Source organism: Marmota marmota, unplaced genomic scaffold, assembly GCF_001458135.2.
Source record: "Marmota marmota marmota unplaced genomic scaffold, marMar, whole genome shotgun sequence".
Lineage (NCBI taxonomy): Eukaryota > Metazoa > Chordata > Mammalia > Rodentia > Sciuridae > Marmota > Marmota marmota.
This window is the reverse complement of record NW_026000142.1, coordinates 3231465-3252237: the sequence shown is the minus strand read 5'-3', so window position 1 is coordinate 3252237 and position 20773 is coordinate 3231465. Positions and strand designations below refer to the sequence as shown.

The 20773-nt window shown below is 36.3% G+C and overlaps 1 protein-coding gene across 1 annotated transcript; it reads right to left on the bottom strand.

The window, feature by feature from the left end:
- Nucleotides 1-8607: 8607 nt before the first annotated feature.
- On the bottom strand, nt 8608-8742 carry LOC125611346 (thymosin beta-4-like). Its single transcript, XM_048785930.1, has one exon. It carries the CDS (start codon nt 8740-8742, stop codon nt 8608-8610), a length of 135 nt encoding a protein of 44 aa, XP_048641887.1.
- Nucleotides 8743-20773: the final 12031 nt, after the last annotated feature.

Genomic DNA, 20773 nt, shown 5'->3' with positions numbered 1-20773 from the left:
TTAAAGAAGCATAGCTTCTTTGTCTCTCTTTCTTCTTCTCTCTCCTCTCCTCTCCTCTCCTCTCCCCTCCCCTCCCCTCTCCTCTCTTCTCTTCTTTTCTTTTCTCTTCTCTTCTCGTCACCACTTCTTTGTTGGGGGCTTGCTTTGTCCTGTGCTATAGTTTGAATGTGGTTTGTCCTCCAAAGGTTCACGTATCAGAGGCTTGGTCCTCAGTGTTGAAAGGAGGGGAAATCTTTAAGAGAGGGAGGCTCAGTGGGAGGTCCTTTGTCATTGGAGGTACTGCCCTTGGAAGAGATTAACATGATTCTTGTGGGACATCTGGGTTATTCCTAGGAGAGGTTGTTATGACAAAACCGTCACTTGTTTCTGACATGATCTTTTCCTTTCACATACATTTCTATGTTGTAATACCATTTGCTATGAGGTCCTTGCCAGAGCCCTATTGGTAGTGGCACTATGCCTTTGAACCTACAGAACTGAGAAGGGAATAAACCTCTTTTTTTTAATATAAAGTAACCCAGCCTCAGTTATTATAACAATGATATTGTTGTTATTTGAACATAAAGAAATATGTCTTCTTATCCCTTTCCACCTCATAAAATTCCATATGAAAGTACATTTTAGACTAACTTTTTTGTTTCTTGGTGATGTAGTTTATGAGGGAGCAATAAAAACAGTTATTTCATAACGTCTTCCCTGTCAGCTCAAGGTAAGCAGTTGTAAACTCTGTTCATATGCCATATGTTGTAAATATGTCACTAGGGCTTAAAATAAATGTTATTTCATAAAATTGAGTAATAAATAATGAGATGAAATATTAATTCAAGAATACATTTTCTACTTTTTTCCCATGTCATTCACTAATTGCTAACTTAATGCTTTTAGTTAGACCAAGGGCTTTCTGACAAACTTTTTTTTTTTTTTTTTAACATAGCATGGTTTGGGATATTTGCATTCTTAATTACTTGGTTCTAGTTTCAATTTTTTGAGCAACTTCCATACTGTTTTCCACAACTGTTGTACTCCATAAGGGAATCTTAATTCCCTGTGCATGAATTTAATTCTCTGTATGCCATGTGCCAAGCATATACGGTACTGGGAATATAGAGATGAATGAGTCATAGTCCAGGGCTCAAGAAAATCAGGGAGGCAGAAAACATATTAGAAGTTGTAACAGAGGAGTAAGCATTGCACTATGAAAAGAGGGAGTGAAATTTCCCTACTTGGGAGGGGGTGGGTTAGAAGTCATTCCAGGTAGAGGGAACAGTTTAAGCAAAGGCAGAGAGGTAAGAATACACAGTGGATATTCCTTAAAGAAGCTAGAACCAAGGTGGGAAATGTTGGAGGGAGACACGGATTAAGAGGGAAAAAAACAAGATAAAGTCAACTGACATCAATTCTTTGTTTAGAAGAAACATCAGCAAATTCTATTATCTAGCAGAAATAACTTGCTCTGGAGGAAAAGTAAAGCTCACAGCTGTGTGTTTTTTTTTTGTTTTTTAACCCTATAAACTCCTAGTCATTGGTGGTTGTTCAATCAAATGTTTAGGAGTGTGGTGTTTTTTTCAACTGAATACACACCATCAATGATAGTAGTCTTTAAAAAGTCTTTAACAAATGTATTCTTCTTCCCCATTGTACCCATTGCTTCTGGGTACAATTAAAAAATACACATTGTATATACTTGCCAGGAGACTGAAGATAATCTCCTTATTCAACATGACTCTGCAATCTTAGATAATAAGCCAGACTAATAAGTCTACTGAAAATACTCCTAATCAGATATCAATTTGGCTAAACTGGATCCTTAAAGGTCAAAAATTCAATTAAAATTAAATATAGCCAACCCAATTATCTTTGCAAAATGGCAAGTTTATAATGCATCAGAAATACTAGTTAAGAAATCGGGAAATAAATCACATTGAACTAGATTAGTAACGGGAATGGTCACATTTAGATTCATTGAATACTCTAATAAAACAGAAGCAACTGAAAAGCCCATTGTGGGTACAATAAACAATGAACCATACCTTATTGTCTTATTTCTGTAGGCATTAGTTTAATAGTTAATGTAGCTGACAAATTACTTTAACTTTCTGCCAGTTGAAGTTTTAGCTACACGACACCTTTTCTTCTTGATTATCACAGTTCTTTTGGAATGTCTGGCCATTTAGGGTCCACAGCCACTCTGTTTTCCAGCAAATGTTTTATATCCTGACTGTCTGGTTCCAGAGCCCACACTACTAACTCTTACCTACTTGGTGATCTGTAGAGTTGATATTACTAATGTTCTGGGTGTTTGGAGTTGGGAGGAAATGTCAGGGAACCACTAACTGTTCTTATTTTCTGAGACTTATTTCTGAATCAAGCCAATTAATTGTAAAACCCATTATCTGAACTTAATTGCTCTTACTTTCTGAAAAAATTCCATCCGAGGTCTATGGTACAATGAGTTCAACTTTTATTCAGTATTTAGCATATAAGACATGAGAGTTTTCAATTTAACAAACTACTTGTCAGGAGTATCTATATTTTAAGCAAATATTTATTATGGCATAGTTTATTATTATCTTTAATTTTCCCTTAATAAAAGATTATGATATGTATTTCTTTTATCATTTAATGTTTCTCCCCTGGAAAAGAGCTATATTTCCATATATCAGATGGGAGTTACTTAATCCATTTCCACCTCCTCCACCTTCATTTTATCTTGTTATTTTACTTTATTTTTCTTCTCTGTCAGACAACTGACTCAGAGTTAGTTTTGGGGCTCAGTTGTACTAACTTGCCAATCTAATTATCCACATTTCCCTTTAAAACTAGCTTTTATTCCTCTTGTGTTTTTACCTTCTAAAATTTTATTTTGTTTATTTATCTTAAATAGCCTCAACCAAAATTATTGAATACGTTTCATACAATTTCTAGTAGAAATTGTTTCATACATTTTCTGAATCAGGTTTGTGATCTCTATTTTATGATGTTAATAATTCGTTAACTTCCTATGACTCCTAGCATTTCTCTCTAATCTACCTAACCTAAAACAGTTTATTGTACAACTCTGGCTATATTATTTCCCTCTCCAAAGCCTTTCATTATTTTTTTTTCTTTTTCAATAAAACAAATACAATTTACTTAAGATATTTCCTAAAGTAGATTCAGCTTAACTTTTAGGCTTTTGTCTCTTTGGTATTCCTCTTTGGAAAATATAATTTAGTCCCACTTAATTACCTATGAGTAATAAAATTGCCTCAGCCAGACCTTAAACATCAAGATTATTTTTTTGCTTCTCTTTCATTGTTACCTCCTCTACATTCAGTCCATCAGTTAGGACCCTCATCATTAAATGTATCTCAAATATTTCCTCTTCTACTCCTTTTAATTCTTTAATTCACATGACCATGTGAATCCAGGTCATGACTATATTTCTAGGACTGCTTCAATAGTCTTCCAGTCTGTTCTCTGCATAGAAATTAAAATGAATTTTCATACCTAAAGAGTATTACTACCCTACTTAAAATTTTAAGAGACCTAAATAAAATCTACTAAAATCCAATGTTCTTACCATGAGCTTAAAGCAGTGCATGATCTGGCTCCTGCTGTCTCATCAAGCTCTTTTCATGCCCCTCAGTTCCCACTTACTTGATTTTATCCATACCAGTCTTCTATCATTTTCTCGACACAGCAATCCTTGCCTCATGTCACAACATTTGCCCAGGTAACACATCCAGCTAGAGCAGGAACTCAAAAGGTGTATCTCCTAGATCAAATCTGGCCCATTGCCTTGTTTTTTTTTTTTTTCAATAAAGTTTTATTGGAACATTGCCACGGCCTTTGGTTTAGGTTCATTCATACTCTGATGCCAGAATTGATTAGTTGCAGCAGGAAGCAAATGGCCTGTAAAACATGAAAATACTTACTCTTTGTCACATTACAGAATGTTTGTGGATCTCTATTTTTGAGCATTCACCCTCCCTGTTCTTTGTAAAACTGGTCTTCTCTCATTCTACAGTTCTCAAGTAGAAGGTCTGCCCTACAAAGGCAGAAAAATCATGATATCTAAGGAGGCTACCTTTAAATTTTCTGTCATTTTACCAAGTTTGTCATTCCTTTACATTCACCAGAAGTTGTATTTGAATATTATCATTTTTAAATTGTGACTATATCTTTTATTGGACTATATCTTTCTTAAGGACAGGGAACATGTCAGTTTTGTTCTTCATACTCAGTTCCTAAAATAATACTTGATCATAATAAGTAATAGCAGATCATAAATATCCACTGAACAAAAGAACAAAAATATCCTGTTTTTCCAGTTCCACTAAAAACATATTTCCTTTGTTTGATGAGTACTTTGAGGTCTTTCATGTGCCCCCCTTACCAATTTAATCTGCACTGAGTGAAGTCTTCCTGAGCACTGTCTTTGTGGGGCCCACATTATATCTTAATCTACTTCATGTTGACCAGACAATAGTCTTATGTTTTATTCCACCTTGGGTTGGTGTGACACTGCATTTTTTCTGAAGAGAAAAAAGTGGATGTCCCAAGAAACATTACTCTCATTGAATAGATAACTCAATTAAGATAGAGTAAAAGAAAAGACAAAAAGAAAACTATGACTCCTAACATTTCTCTCTAATCTCCCCAATCTAAAATAGCTTATTGCACAACTGTCTCATTGTAGCCATTCCATAAGATCCAACCATTTGCTTAGAGATAATTCTCTAATTAAAAAGTACAGAAACATCCAGTCTTTAAAACAATAAGACATATATAGATAAATTTCCTAATATGCTTTGCCCTTAGTAATGAAATTAATTAAAAAATACTCTGGAGTACCTACTTTGATCATAGCATTAATAAAAATAAGTAGAATAAACTTTGCCTTCAGTTGTTATAGTTTTTATTAGAATAATTTCATAGGTAGATTCCAGGGATGTTTAATTGTTCTGCAAGTATGTGTTTTTAACCAAAAATCTGATAGTTTTGATATGTTTGATGTATAAAGCTAATTAATTGTGAAATCTTATTTAAAGAGTTATGCTTCATGACATTTTGAGTAGATTTGTCTGAAATGAATGATGAACAAGGTGTAAGGAAAGTATAACAGGGACTTAAAGTCTCTTTTGTTAAAAGCACTGACTCTTCACTTGGGCCGGCAGATGTCTGATAAATAACTAAAAAGAGGATAAAATTTCGACATCTGTGCCTTCATATGGCATCTCTCTCTCTTTTCGCTACCTTAAACTTCTGATCAGATTCTTATTTAACTGTGCATGTTAATCACTGAAAAAATGTTCTCTGGATGGGTAATCCTTCATCTTCAAGTTGGAAACCATCAAAATAAGAAAGAGTAACTAAGATACTTTTGAAATTTATAAGAACATCATAATGAACAGATTGCCACTTGTCAGATTTTATAATGTCCTATTCTAGACCCATTAAGTAGCCCTTTGAAGTCCTCCAGTCATAGCCCTAAACCTGAAGGGAGGCTCCATCATTGACAGAACTAATTCCCTCTTTCCTTTTTGGCTAGAGGGTCTAAACAATAAATATCTTGTGACAAGAGTTGAAACTGTTTTACCAGCACAGAGTTCCATGGTCTGACAAGGATACATGATCAGTCTTAGGATAGTGATCAACCAAATGATGACCTGTCTGAGCAAGATTGCTGGCTATGAAAACCCCCTCAGTTTTTTCCATATTTTACCCCAAAGCTACTGTTAATACCATGAAACACTTTAGATCTGTCTTCCCAGTGTGGACACACTAAGAATAAATTTCTTTCCTACTTCACCATCACTTTTTCCATTTGGTCTTGGGGGCAAGTGTTGGGTCTGTTAGAACTCACCCTTCCCCAAACCAGATCTCTGGTAACAAAAAGACTATATTCCAAGGTATCTTATTAAAGTAACTGGTGAAAACATCATTAAAGGGAGAATTGATAAACCTAGGGAGATCTGGTTAAAATTATTAGTGGGCTGGGTTTTTTCCCCCAAAACCTTGCACATAAGGACATCTAGTTCATAAGCAGAAAGAGAAAGGGTGGGTTCCTGGGAGACTTCATTGAGCTTTGATAATAAAAAGTGATAGTCTATAACATAAAATTTGAAAGAAATAGTAAGTTCTTATTTGGGGAAATATCCAGCACTACGCAGTTCAAAGTATAAGGAAGCCTGAAGCCAGTACTGCACTAACCATGGAGAAATCAGATTCTTTGGTCTTGATGCTTATTCTATAAACAGAAAGTAAAAAGGCCTGCAGACTTCTTAACATAGATCATGAATCATTATTGATGATACTTAAAAATCAGTCATAAAGCTATCCCTGTAATAGAATTATTCTGGAAGCAATTGCCTGGGTTAATAATTTTATATAAAATAGTAATTTATTATTCTATATTTATGTTAGCCACAAGAAGAATCAATGACATTATGGGTAAATGGATTTATATTTAAAAGGAAGTAGTTTTAGTAGAGGTCCAATGATTTCTCTTCCTGTCTTCTGGCTATTTGGAATTCAATGGATTTGAGATTGATTCTTCCAAAATTAGCAAAAAACATTAAAAGCAACTCAGAATTCAGAGAATCCCTTCAAAGGATTAATTACCAGTCTCTTTTCCACTGGCTTCAGTTTGAATTCTCCCATCATCCTTACAGTTCATCAATCAGAAGACTTCACAAAGGAAGGAAAAGCCTAGTCACTTCTCATTTTTAAAAGTTGTACTAATGGTAATTTCATTTGAACTTCGTTCCACCAACATTTTTTAACATTTCTTTGAGCTAGACATGTGAAAGAAAATATAATTATTATTCCCCTTCAATGTGACACTCAGGTGTTGCAGGGGACACCTTCAGATTCCACTGAGAGACAACATTGGTATGGAAAATATTTCTACAGAGGAGTTAGCTCTGTATATATAGATGGAATTTGCTTCCTTGGCATTCAATTTAGGTAAATGAAACCATATGCAATGTATCCTTACTTTTCTTTATTACATGTCTAAGCCTGTGCCACAGGCCTGTATTATTGGCTTCCCTGAGTTTAGATAGCATAATTAAGGCATAGCTTACTTTAAACAAACGGATTTGAAAGATACCTTGAAAAATGAGATGAAAGAAAGATTTGCTTTAATATTTGCTTATTGTATTTGCAGGAAGATCATGATGTGATTTTTGAGTTAGAAGGTATCTTAGGAATAATTTAGCCAATATTTCCTCCAGATGACAAAACTGAAGAATACAAGGATATTCCTAAGGTCATATAGCTAGTTACCAGCAGAACCAGGATTCCTCACTTGTAACTAGCTCTTCTTCTTATGCCTGGCTCTGCTTAGTTCAGAACAATTTTATAGGAGAGGTGACATTTGAATTGGTCCTGCATTGCAAGTTTTTCCAAATGTTTAAGATATTATTCTATTTGTAAAATTTGATTCTTGCTACTGACATTTTGAGGGAAATATTGACATTAGTTTTGATAAGGTCTAGAGGCAGGATGAGCCACTCCTTCCCTCATCCCTTGGCATATTGATAACTAATACTGCTTGGAGTTCAGGTAACTGCTGGTCTCTTATCTTGTGCCACCACAGGGGAGCAGAGGTAGGGTATATCAGCTATAGGCAAGAGATGCATTTCCTGGGAAAACAGAGGAGATTTTCCACACAGTGTGAGAGAGGAATGCTTTTCCCTGTAACAACACAAAATCTTTAGTAAAGTACTGATTTCTCATTATTGCTTTTGTTCCTATTATTTAGAGGTGTGTTGTCGGGGCTGAGAGGTCTGCTATATGTTGAAGCGCTGCTGATCCTTGATATGAGCAAAAGGCATAGCGATTGCACAGAGTGTTAGGAACATGGAGAATACTGATAATTGTTTTTATTGAGTGCTTACCAAGGAGCATGCTGTGCTATGTGCTTTACATGCCTTCCTTCATCACAAAGGGTCATCATGGTGACCTTATAATGAGAATACAGCTATTATATAAGATTTTTCAACAAGGCAGCCAAGACTTTGAGAGATCAACTTAACCAAAGTTTACAAGGGTGAACTTTGAGATATACAGACATATCATCCATTTCAGATCAATTTATGCTTTATAATAAATTATCTTCCCTGACTCCAGAACTACTGCAAAGCCTCATTATATTAATAAAGATATGTCTTTGCATCAATACCAATTTTCGTTTTCAAGGAGGGCTGTGACATTAAATTATAATATATGTATGTGAAGCTAGGTCAATTCATTCTAAATAATTAAGATAATTTGAACAACAACAAAATGACACTCTTTTTATGCTATGTTTTATATCCTTCAAGAAGATTCCGGGGACCAGCTTAGTTTTGACCCTAGTTCACTGTCTTCCCACCCAACTTCTTCCTTCACCAATGTGTGAGTACTTTTCCTCCCCAGCCAGCCAGACAGGCAGATGGAGGAGGCAGAGGAGGCCTCCATTGTCAGTTGTTCTCAGTCCTTTCAGGCAAAAAGGAGGCAGCACAGTCATTTAAACCTGATCCAACCTCTTCGCATCTTACAGTGTTAAATAACCCAAAGAAGTAAAACAAGAAGGCGATGATTGAGGAACATACAATGCATTTTGGCATACATGCCTTGTTATGATTCATCTGTTTGCCTCTCTAGTTCAATTGTTTCTTTTGAAGGCAGTGGATTCTTCTTTTGTATCTCCACCCTCTTCAAATTCTGCTTATTGAATCTCTCAATCTCAGCCACGTCAGCTTTGTCAGACATGGTTGCAGAGAAAGTGGAGCGAGGCGAGGAAGCCTATGGGATTGGGTCTGTGCAGTGGCTGCTGCCAAGCCTCCTTTGATTTTTAAGCACATGCTGCTCAGCCAGAAAATTGGAAAGAATAGATATAAATAATCTTAGGCCATTTAAGACAATGAGCTGTATTTACTGCCTTTCTTGTTAGTAAGTACTGACTCTGTACTTGGTAAAGCATGAATGTCTACTTGCATAATGACTTCAATCTTTTTTTTTTTTCCTCATCAAATTCTCGTCTCTTCACCTTCAACTTCATGCTCAGGGTTTTAAGTCAAGGGCATGTGCTCTTGTTTTCATCGTGGAACATGACTAATGGCAACACAGCTAATCGGTCTTAAGGTCTAGCCTCAGAGTCCACTTGATTTGTTCCTGGTTGTATAAGCAGAAGCAATGAAATAAAGGTTACAAAGGTAGCATTAAGTTCTAACTTCCCAGGATTTGGTGATTATTAAAAAATCACCTTCTTTACCATCTTTTTAGTCCCTTATAAAGGGCTATAATTATATTTTAAGAAAAGTGTTACACAGATGTAATTTACCATCTGCAGAGGAAGCCTGTTTTTAGGGAATTTGGCAAAACTGCCTCACACCTTCATAATGGTGGTGTTGCTCCTGGTACTACCAAGAAGGGGCTTGATATTTTCCTTGTTATAGTTTAGTAGTCCATGCTTCAAATTCGTTTTTCTCTGCCAGATATCAACACAGATGAATATTCATTCAAGTTCTACTTATGCTTCTTTGACTTCCATGAAAAGATAGGAAAAAACCTACATTGTCAAAGGCACTTGTGTGGGGAGACAGAATATTTACATATGAGCAATAAAATTAAAATTCTTGTCTTTGGAAGTTCTATGGATTCCCTCCTGAATTATTATAGACCTTCCTGTATCTTCTTTGAATATTCATTCTCTATTGCTTAGGGTTGAATTCTATTCCATTGAATCCTTCCACCTTCATTATACAGAATAAGTTACCTTTCCAGCCATTTCTAATCTTGACTTTCCTTCCACTATACTAAGTTTTTGTAATATGTTCTGTAAAATAATCACTAGACTCTAGTTTCTTCTGTTTGATGACTAAAAGAACCTCTAAAGGATTTTACATGTTCATTTTCCTTTCTTCCAGGACCAGTTTACCCATACAAATTTTGAAGACAGTCAGGAAGAATGATGGGGAAAGGCCACAAGCTAGAGTATATTGAGGATGGATTGAACTGAAAATAAGCTGGTCAACTTTGCAGACCAGAGCCACAGGGAAATTGGGAATTTGGAAAAGTCAGGTGTGACTAACAGTGAGCATAAAGTGTGGGCTGAAAATGGAAAATTAATTGAGTGTATGTAATATGGTCAATGTCCCCCATACTGCCATGCCAAATGCTCAACATCAATATTTATGGTCTAAGCAAAACATATAAAGATCCTTCTTCAGGAAATTAAAAGACCCCCCCATACCGCCAGCTAAAAATCCAAAACTTTCACTTTTCATGCTCTTACAGCAGTGGCTCTGAAACCCTCTGCGGATTAGAAATTTTTGGAAAACTACTTTATAGAATTTATAGAAAATTTATAGAAAAGTAATGCCTGGTCCTGCCTCAGACCAATTAAACTAGAGTTCCTGGAAGCAGAACCAGCATTCTGTATTTTTTAAAAGCTCTCCAGCTGATTCTAAATTGCACTGAGAGTCCATAATCCACTACCCTAATAAGAAGATGACCATGTGACAAAGCCCATCTATATCATAATTGAAAATTAGCATTTAGAAACTGGCATTGAAATATGAATAGACAACCAAGGAGCATCAGAAACTTGAGAAAAGCCTTCGAAGGAAGGAAAGAAATTAAGACAAACAAACATGAACAAAATAAAACAATTCAATGGTGGATAGTACCCATAGATTCAAAAAGTTACTGCACTCAAAACAAAGACCATCAGATAAGAAAAATGCATAATTAGTTAGAAAGTAGCTCTTAAAAATTAATAGAAGAGGTGGCTGGGGCTGGGACTGGGGCTCAGTGGTAGAGCACTCACCTAGCACGCATGAGGCACTGGGTTCCATCCCCAGCACCACATAAAAATAAAATAAAGATATTGTGTCCACCTAAAACTAAAAAATAAATATTTAAAATAATTAATAGGAGAGGTTGCAAAAATTAAAACACATTCAATAAAAGAAATGAAAGATAATGTGGAAAACGTGTTCCAGAAGTTGCAATGAAATGGTAACTTATGGAAAATAAACAGAAAACATAGGTAGAATAAAGAACCAGGAACATGGTTCTAATATTGAACTAAAGAGAACTTCCAGGAAAAAAAAATAGAACACAGAGGGGAAACACTATCAAACAGAAAATCTAAACAAAATGAAACAAACAAATAAACCAAAAATAAAAACAAAAAACTTACCAGAAATGAAAGACACAAGTCTCCAAGTTCAGAGAGTCCTTGAGTCTAAAGACATCCTAAATATCTGTGATACAAATATAATCTTTAAGATAAAGGGGAGATAATTGAATTGTCCAGAAATGAAAAAAATGAGCATGGAAACAATTACATGCACAAAAATAAATAAAATAAAAAAACACAAACTAGAAAAAATTAGACTTTTTATCAAAAGCACTGAATACTAAAGATAGCATATTAAAATTCTGTGGGAAAATGCTTTTCACCCATCAATGAAGAGTAAGACCGTAATAAATACTTGTAAATATATACATGTAAATGCATGTAAGTAAACAGAAAATTCATTTTCCATATATCATTTCTTAGGAAGTCACTTGAGGATATACTTGAGAAAAATGAAGTAAACCAAGGGGGGAGAGGTGAGATTCAAGAAAAAAAAAATGTACCAATTAAGAAAATCAGTAAAAGGAAATCCCAGGATGACATTAATTGTATTAGTGTAGGGAATGAAAATGTAGACAGCAATGGAAGGATGAAGGGAATTAGGAAATATGTTTCTGAGGGTGGGGGAACCCTAAAGATTAGACAGACATTAGATGGAGATAGTGGAAAACTTTGAAAGTCAGTAAGTAGACTTGGCAACTGTGATCATATAGAGAAAATACCCAGAATTCAACTGGACATATCCTTAAGAGATCCTAAGTCCTACAATATGATGTACATAAAAAGAATATAGGCTTCCATTAAGTTTAAAAATCTTTTCACTCACACAAAACATTTCCATACTGTACAGGCCAAAGAAAAGCAGTATCCAAACAAGTAATCAATTTGAATGAGGTTGTAGGTTTGTATGCATCAACTGAGGAATTAGATAGTATATTTAACTTGGATACATATATATGAGCTGCCTGCTTTCTCTGCTGGTATAAATATGTTCAGTGCTTCATATCAATGTACCCAACCAGAATCCGTGGCATCCCAGCCAAAATCTGAGCATTTAATAAGACAATCTACAAAGTCCATTGAGATGACATGATAGTTTTTAAATGAGTAGTGATAATATTTACTGTGGATGTCTGTAACATTGTTTTCCTTGCCCAATTAAAATGTTTGGTTTGAAGTAGCCTCCGTTAACCAAGAAATTGTTTCCTTAGGAAATGAGTATTGTTTAACCATGGGAACAAAAATAATTAGGTAGAGAACTGCTTAAAAGTAGTCTTACCTGTAAAGATAATTGTTCTCTTTTGTGGAAAAGTATCAGAAAAGAATCAAACCCCAGAGCACCCCCCCCCTGAATTAAGGAACTTATGCAAACTTAGAATTCTATCTTCTTGTTAGAGCAATAGTCTTGTGACACTAACTTGAAATTTCTAATTGAGTAATTGAATTAGACTAATCATTTTTAAAATAAAAATTACTTGGTAGTTGAGATCTTGTTTTAGGGTAGAAAACTGATATTTAATATTAAATTTATAAATGTAATTCAAATATTTAAGGGTCTAATTAGCTAAATTTATAAATGGAACAAGCATTTTTCAAAAGTGATTTTAAAAATAATTGCTCAAATATGCTAGATTTGTAAATAGGAATTATGATTTATAACATTTACTCAAAAACCTAAGGCAGAACTAAACTTATGAATTTTTAACTTTACCACTGTGTATCAACTATACACTAACTTTTAAAACCAACCAACCAAACAAAACCCCTAAATCCTCTACTTTTTTTTATGTAATAGGTTATTTTTTAAGTTTTTTTTTCATTTTTTTTATTTATATAAGACAACAGAATGCATTACAATTCTTATTACACATACAGAGCACAATTTTTTTCGTATCTCTGGTTGTATACATAGTATATTCACACCAATTTGTGTCTTCGTACCTGTACTTTGGATAATAATGATCATCACATTCCACCATCATTAATAAGTTAACTAATCCCAAAAAACCAAATGTCTAATGTTTTCTCTGATATAAGGAGGATGATTCGTAGGGGGATAGGAAGTGGGAGCATAGGAGGAATAGATGATCTCTAGATAGGGCAGAGGGGTTGGAGGGAAAGGGGGGGCATGGGGTTATTAATGATGATGGAATGTGATGATCATTATAATCCAAAGTATAAGTCTAATTGTCTTTTTTTGCGAAATATATATAAAAAAAGAAAAGAAAAACCTTCAATGGCATAAAAATTCTCATTTACAAATGAAGGTTTTAAAAAATACCTTTATTTTGTTTATTTATTTTTATGTGGTGCTGATGTTCAAACCCAGTGCCTCACATGTGCGAGGCAAGTGCTCTGCCACTGAGCCACAACCTCAGCCCCAACAAATGAAGGTATTTTTCTTAAAAAGAAAATAACCAATAAGACAATTAAACTCTAGAATAAACAAAAAAAAGTACAAGAAAAGAAATGGGATACTGATTGTTTTTCTGCATTGGGAAATATGTCTCTGGTCATCATAATGTAAACTGGTTCTAATTTTTAACTTCTAGAATAATGTATTGGCAGAACCCAGAGGACTTGCTTATGGTTCCAAATAGAATACACATTACTAATCTTCACAGTACAACATTAAGAGTAAAGATGGCAGTAATTGGAAAGTGAAGTTGGGTAAAAGACAGTCAAAGAGAGGAAGTAGAAAGCAATAGTTCAAGATTACTATGTGTCAAGTAAACAATTCTAGGCAGTATGCAAAGATTGCTAATGAAGAAAGAAGAAAGACATAGGAATTGAGAAAGAGGAAGGAATTGAGAAAGAGGAAAGGGAGCATTTAGAGCAGCATAAAACTTCATCAACCATAGCAGAAAGTTCATGGAAAATATCAAGAATTAAGGACTAATAAAACAAAGGATTGATAAAAAAAAAGAGCTCATGAAAATATTAACAAATGCTTAATAAAATATGCATACTAATAAAACATTAATGCATATAATATAAACATTAAATATAATTATATAAATAATGCATATAATCTGAATTATGAATATAATGTAAAGTGTTAGCAATACCTAGTGATAAAACATGCATATTAATAAAATTTTAATAAATAAATATTGATAAATATTCTGTAAGGGGAGATAGCAGGAACACTGGAACAAACAGTTGGAAACTGAGTCTGTTTGAAAGAAGGGACAGGACTGGGGAATGTTGCTGCTTGGCATGTATATTTCTTACGTTGATAAACAAGTAGAAAAAATTAGTATTGAAAAACAAATGTTATAGAAAAATATTTAGAAATTATTCTTTTTATGCTTCCCTGCCTCCATCATTTAATCTTTTGGATTAAAGAAGTATGGAATTACTCAGCGATTTGCAAGTTTACATGAACTTGGAAAGAGAATGCGTGTCTAAAGAAGAGCAATGTTGTCATTTTATTACCAGAATGACTACAAAAATGTCACTCGGACTATATCTAGGCAGCAGGGACAGGCCACAACAGGAAGTCCACCAGAACTAGAGGTGTCATGGTGATGAGAAATAGCGCCAGATGAGGGCAGGGACACAGCTGCTCAGCATGAGGGGGTGGGCACAGAAACAAGGAGCAAGGTGCAGACCAGTGAGGTGGACCTCAGGCAGTGCCAGGGCTGAGGACAACTTCAGGAAACCCTCTCCACCTTCCCCACCAGAGATGCAACACAAGGAGGCAGTTTTTAATTAATTAGTTAGTTAATTAATTAATTAATTAATTTTTTACTGATATAGGAAGAGAACCCTGAATTGATTGGAAAACAAACAAACAAAAAACTGGGATCAAATAAATTCTCCTTCATCAGATAGAATAAGGGATTAAAATGGTGACTGAGTTAAAGAATATTATACTTCTTGCACTTCTCATGGTGATATTTGTGACCGCAGATTATGGGGGAGGCAGGATTGGGGTTAGCAATGTAGCTGCAGAGCACTGCTCATTGCCAGCACTGCCCTCCAGTAGGGGACCCAAGCTGAGTCACTTGAAGATCCTTAGCATGGATGGCAGAAGAGGTAGTACCAGAAGGGCAACAGAGAAGTACCTTGGGCATTTTAAGAAAAGTATCATGAATTACCTAGACCTGGGGGGATGGGAAAAGATCTACCCAGAAGAGGAATTGAGCTTGGCCTTGAAGAAAAGACAGGACTTAAAACTATTTAGGTTTTATTATATATATGTAATATAAAACTGGAAGCCCAGTTGACCTAAGCTTATCTCTCTCATGACTGGGATAATGAGAGAAAAATTAAAATTATTAATATATGTCTTATTTTAAAATTATCATTTAAATTTTACAAATTTGATTATAAAATATATACAGTATATAATGATCAAATAAGGGTAGTTAACACTTCCATTTCTTACACATTTAAAAAAATTTTTGATTAACACATAATGATTATACATATTTATGTGATACAATATGGTATTTCAATGTGTATGTGTGTGTACACAATATGCTCTGGTCCAATCAGGATAATTAATGTCTCCATCTCTTTATCATTACTTTGCACTTGGATGCTTTGAGTACCTCTCTTCAGTTGTGCTTAAAACATATACTAAGTTATTGTGAACTATAGTCTCTCACTGTGCTCTAGGACACTAGACCTTATTACTTCTATCTAATTGTGTTTGGTGCCCACTGTCTACCTTTCCTATAAACCCCTACCCCCTACAATTCCCAACTTCTAATAATCACTCTTCTACATTTGGATCAATCAATCAATCAAATTTAAGTACAAGTAAGAATTCTTATGTATATTATTATATAATACATGCTCCTTCCAAAGAAATTACTGATATTCCTTAATTCTTTAAGAAATATTTAAAATTTAAAAATTGGAAATATTTATAGACTGCATATATCAGGAGCTTTTTCACTGGTGGCAAATAGCTTTTTCACTGGTGGCAAATCCTTTAAACTTTTATAGTGAAGCAACAAATTGAAAAAACTGACTTTAAATAATTCTTTAGATAAAATTCCTATTGTATGTTTCTGTTGGTCTTGTGTGTTTCTGTTTACATCTGCACTAAAAATTTGTGTTTGTCAAAGCAGTCTATTTTTTTAAAGAAGAAAATTATTATTATTATTATTTTGTTTTTGAGGCCTTATGGCCCATGAAGATTGCTTTTGTTCAAGTAAAGATAAAAGTGCTAGTTCTATATTTCATTTTGTGCACTATCTTCTGATTCACAAAAGAGAGAATTGGGAAAGTTAATGAATGCTGGAGAGTACAAAATTCTTTCTACTGACTTCTGAGCTGGTTCTTCTTGAAGTTCCTGGGTAATTTTCACTAATCTAGAAAAATTACATTGGCTTTTCTAATGTCATCTCTCAATCTTAGCATGTAGTTTTAAGTATATTTAAACTGACATCTTCTTGAGGGAGAGATCCTGGATTTATCTGAGGCCAAAATAGTCAGGTAAAAAGAGATAATTCTAACCAAAGTAGGATGTCCTTTTATCTTTCCAGCCTCATTCATAATTTGGATAAATTTAAGTTTTTGAAGACCAGTGCAAACAGGTTTGGGTAGGTAAATGCAGCTACGACCTTGCATGGTTGGCAATTTCTCTTCCAGTGTTTCCTTCCACTCAAGACCATTTTGAGCCCCTATAGTGTGCTGGGCACTAGGGATATTGATTGGATTATATTTTAGTGAGGAGGTAGAATAAAAACAAAAACAACAACAACAAAAAGAGAAAAACACAAATGAAAGAGAAATGATTATAGATTGTGATAAGTACTTTTAGGAAATTAAAGGTGTTTAGTTGGTTCAGTGCTTAAGGAGGTTTCCTTTGAGTATATTTTGGTTGGTATATGAAAAATCAAAAGCAGACTGACATGTAAAGAGTTAGATTATGGGCATTTTAGACAAAGAAGACAGTAGATGCAAAGGCCCAATGGCCCATGAGCCACTAGTTTAAAGTGAAATTCTGGCTGCAGTGGCAGAGCTAGGTTATGTGGAGTCAGGCCACAACACGGAGTTGGGGCATGATTGTTGGTATGATAGGATACATTAAAGAACCACTGTAGCAGATAGGTTAGTGTCTCTTCCCTCTCACCTTCTGTAACCTCCTGCCCTGTGGTGTGCTTTCCCTTATAACACCCAGCTTCTAAGTCCGAACTGCTGTCAGGTTATTGGAGCAACTTTGCCATTAAGCACAGAGAGACAGAAGCAAGTGCCTGAGATTGTGTGACTCGCTCATCCCCCAGTCCTTGACCCTTGGCTTTTGACCTCCAAATGAGAGGTCATGAAAACTCAGCTCCCTTGCTTTCAGTCTAACTAGGACTCTTCTGAGTTGAGGTGTAACTTATATTTCAGAGATTCCTGTGGGGTGGGGTAGAAGCCACATCCCCCCGGGGGACTTGCCTAAGATTATACCCCAGCTTGACTTCCTCCTTCCTTGCTTGCTCCCCCCCCCGCCCTTACAGGTGTCTCCTGGGAGCTTTTCCTAACCAACCCCCTGTATGTGAATCCTGGCAGCAGGGTCAGCTTCAGAGCTCCACCTTAGACAGTTGCCCTGTTGCTATTTCAAGGATGAATTGTGCAAAGATCTTTTAAATCCCTCTTCAACCTCTTATTGTCTGTGCGTCCTGGGACACATTTCCTGACTGCAATCTGACAAGCAATCATTCAATGTGATCTTTCAGTGAACATTTGCTGAATGCCTACTATGTGTCAGGCATCTTTCTAACACTGGAGCTTCAAGTGAACGAAACCGGCAAGACCCTGAGTGCTTGTAGAGCTCAGGTTCTAGACAGGGAAACAAAATCATAACCAAAACAAAATAAACAAGTTCATCAACAAATAAACAATATAGTTTTCAAGAAAATGACAATTTAGAGGAAAAGACAACAGAATAAAGGAAACAGGGAACAGAGTGGGGACAGGAATGAGTGTCGGAATGAGCATTGTAGTTTTCAAAAGGGTGGCCTCTTTGGGAAGGTGTCAGTGGAGTCCCCACAAAGGTCCTGGGGCTCAAAGAGCCATGCAAACTGTGCATGAAGGACAGCAAGGAGGCCAGGGTGGTTGGGGTCAAGTGGGGAAGGGAAATGTAGTAGCAGGTGAGGTCAGAGAGGGAACAGAGGACCAGAGTCTGGAGCATCTCCCAGGCCATTTTAAGGACGCTGGCTTTTACTCGCATAGAGATTGGGAAACACTGAGGCCCTTTAAACAGAACTGTGACTACTCTGACTTAGGATTTTAAAATGTCACTCTGGCTGCTGTTATGAAGACTGTGGCTGTGTGGAGCTAGGGATATAGGAGTTAAAAGTAGGCTCTGCGTTACAATATCGAGAGGTTAAAATGAATTTGCATAAGCGAGTATTCACATCACCTTCCTGTTATTGTTCTTTTATACTGACTTCAGTAGCAAATAGAGTGATTTTAGTAAAAAAAAAAAAGACCCTCTGCTTAGTGTCACTCTGATAGAGGTATGGATATTTATTTACTTTTGTAGAAGAAACGATTAGTTAAATTAGGGTCCCCAAAAAGAAGAGAATGTCCCCGATTGTTAGAGTCTGTAAACAAGTCTGGATGGCGCCTGGCAAAATGCCAGAGGGAGTAGTTTGTGAAGTAACCAGCGAGCCATTAAGTGTGGAGATTCCTTATTGGTTGACTGATGTATCTAGTTTATGCTAATTAAGATAAGCTGTGTGGGATGTATAAATACCTCTGTTGTCCTACAATAAAGGGCTTCCACTCCTGCTCTATCAATCTACACAAGTTGTTCGTCACCCCCTGGTTATTTTGCTGCAGCCGGACTGTGGCACCCAATCATTGACTTAAGATGGCATTCTGTTGAGTGGATGTTGTGGTTTGGATGTGAGGTGTCCCCCAAAAGCTCATGTGTGAGACAATGCAAGAAGATATAGAGGTGAAATGATTGGCTTATGAGAAGTTTAACCCAATCAGTGAATTACTCGCTGAGGAGATTAGCTGAATGGTAACAGAAGACAGGTAAGGTGTGGCTGGAAGAAGACATGGGTGTGACTTTGGCATTTATCTTGAGAGCTGGGTTTAATCTGTCTCACTCTCTGCTTCCTGGGTGCCTTGTTCCAAGCTGCTTTCTGCCACCACACACTTCTGTCATGATGTTCAACCTCACCTCATGCCCTAAGGAATGGATCAGGCTGTGGACTGGGACCTCTGAAGGTATGAGCTCCCAAATAAACTTTTCCTTCTCTAAAACCACTCCTGTCAGTTCTTTTAGTCCCAACAGTGAAAATGCAAACTAAAACACAGAATTTCCCAGATCTCTATAGCAGGCATTTGTGCCCCTTTGAGAACACTTGGGGAAAAGTGATTTTGAATTGAGGTGAAAAGGGAAATATGAAGTGCATTTTGGACAAACTTATTTCATTATATTCTTGACCAGGTGCAGTTTGAACAGCCCAATAATTGGATTAGGTTTTATTTGGAAATTCCAAATTACTTGGAAGCAGATGACCCTTTACCTCTTAGGTAGAGAATTTCCCCCTTGGTTTCTGAAGTAGATTTTAAGTAGTGGAGAGGTAGAGAGACTTCAAGGAATGTACTCTAAATAAGAATGAAAATGCCCTTACTTTCTGAAACTTAGGCCTCTTTTGGGTCTGCAGCTTCTGTGCTATGACATTTTACTAGTAGATTGGAAGAGTCCCTCCTCTGTCAAGACAAGAAGCTGCCAATATGTGGCCAACCATCAAGGGATGGGCACAAGAATCAAAGTACAGCCACAAATGCTATAGGGGTAAGGTCAGGCACCGATGACCAAAAGGAGGCAGATTAAAAGCTGCTGAACAAGGCTTTATTGAGATTCGCTCCCTGGCAAGACCCTCCAGACTAACAGAGCTGGTTGGGAAGAATTGCAGTCAGGCTCAGCCAGATTGGAATTTTGGGGGGCTGAGGGCAGAAAAGGAGGGCTTGGGACAGGAAAGGGATGTTTTTGGAGTCCCTTGTCCTCCTGGGGTTGGTTGAAGGATCTTGTTGGGTTCCATGTCCTTCCAGGATTGGTCAGGAGACCCCATTGATTGACAGGTGGTTGAGTATAAGGTGCCTGATTGGTTGTTCTTTCCCGCGCTTGGGTTGCCTGGTGCTTTGTTCCCTTAGCCACCTCAAATTGACCTAAGCATTTGTGGGTGGTTGAAGAATTACTATTAACCTGGTGAGGCCCCCAGACCTTGGGACCAGGGGCATTGAGACTGCAAAGAAAGTACATGTCGTGAAATGGAATACATGTGTGGTGAGAGGGGGATAAGTTGCTCCAGATGATGTAGAGAAGTACAGGAAAAGAAGGAAAGCAGGAGCGCAGTATTCTGCACAAGGAGGATAAGGCACATTGTTAGGTTTCTGGAAAGTGTGGTTAGACAGATAACTGGAGATTGACTAAACAGGAGGTCGGGGGTCTCTGCAGATAGCCCCCTTGTTTTCAGTGATGGGATTCCAGCACCAAAGGGTACTTTCTGGCCTGAGATTTTCAGCTTCACTTAGTAGACACAGTCTAAGGAATAAGTCCATTGAAATTTATAACATCTATTCTCACTAAAATTAAAAGGAGGAGATGAGACAGTCTGAGAGGCTGAAATCAGAGTATGCAGAGCTCCATGACAACCTCATGCTTTGTGAAGCACATTCTTGTTTTTACTTATT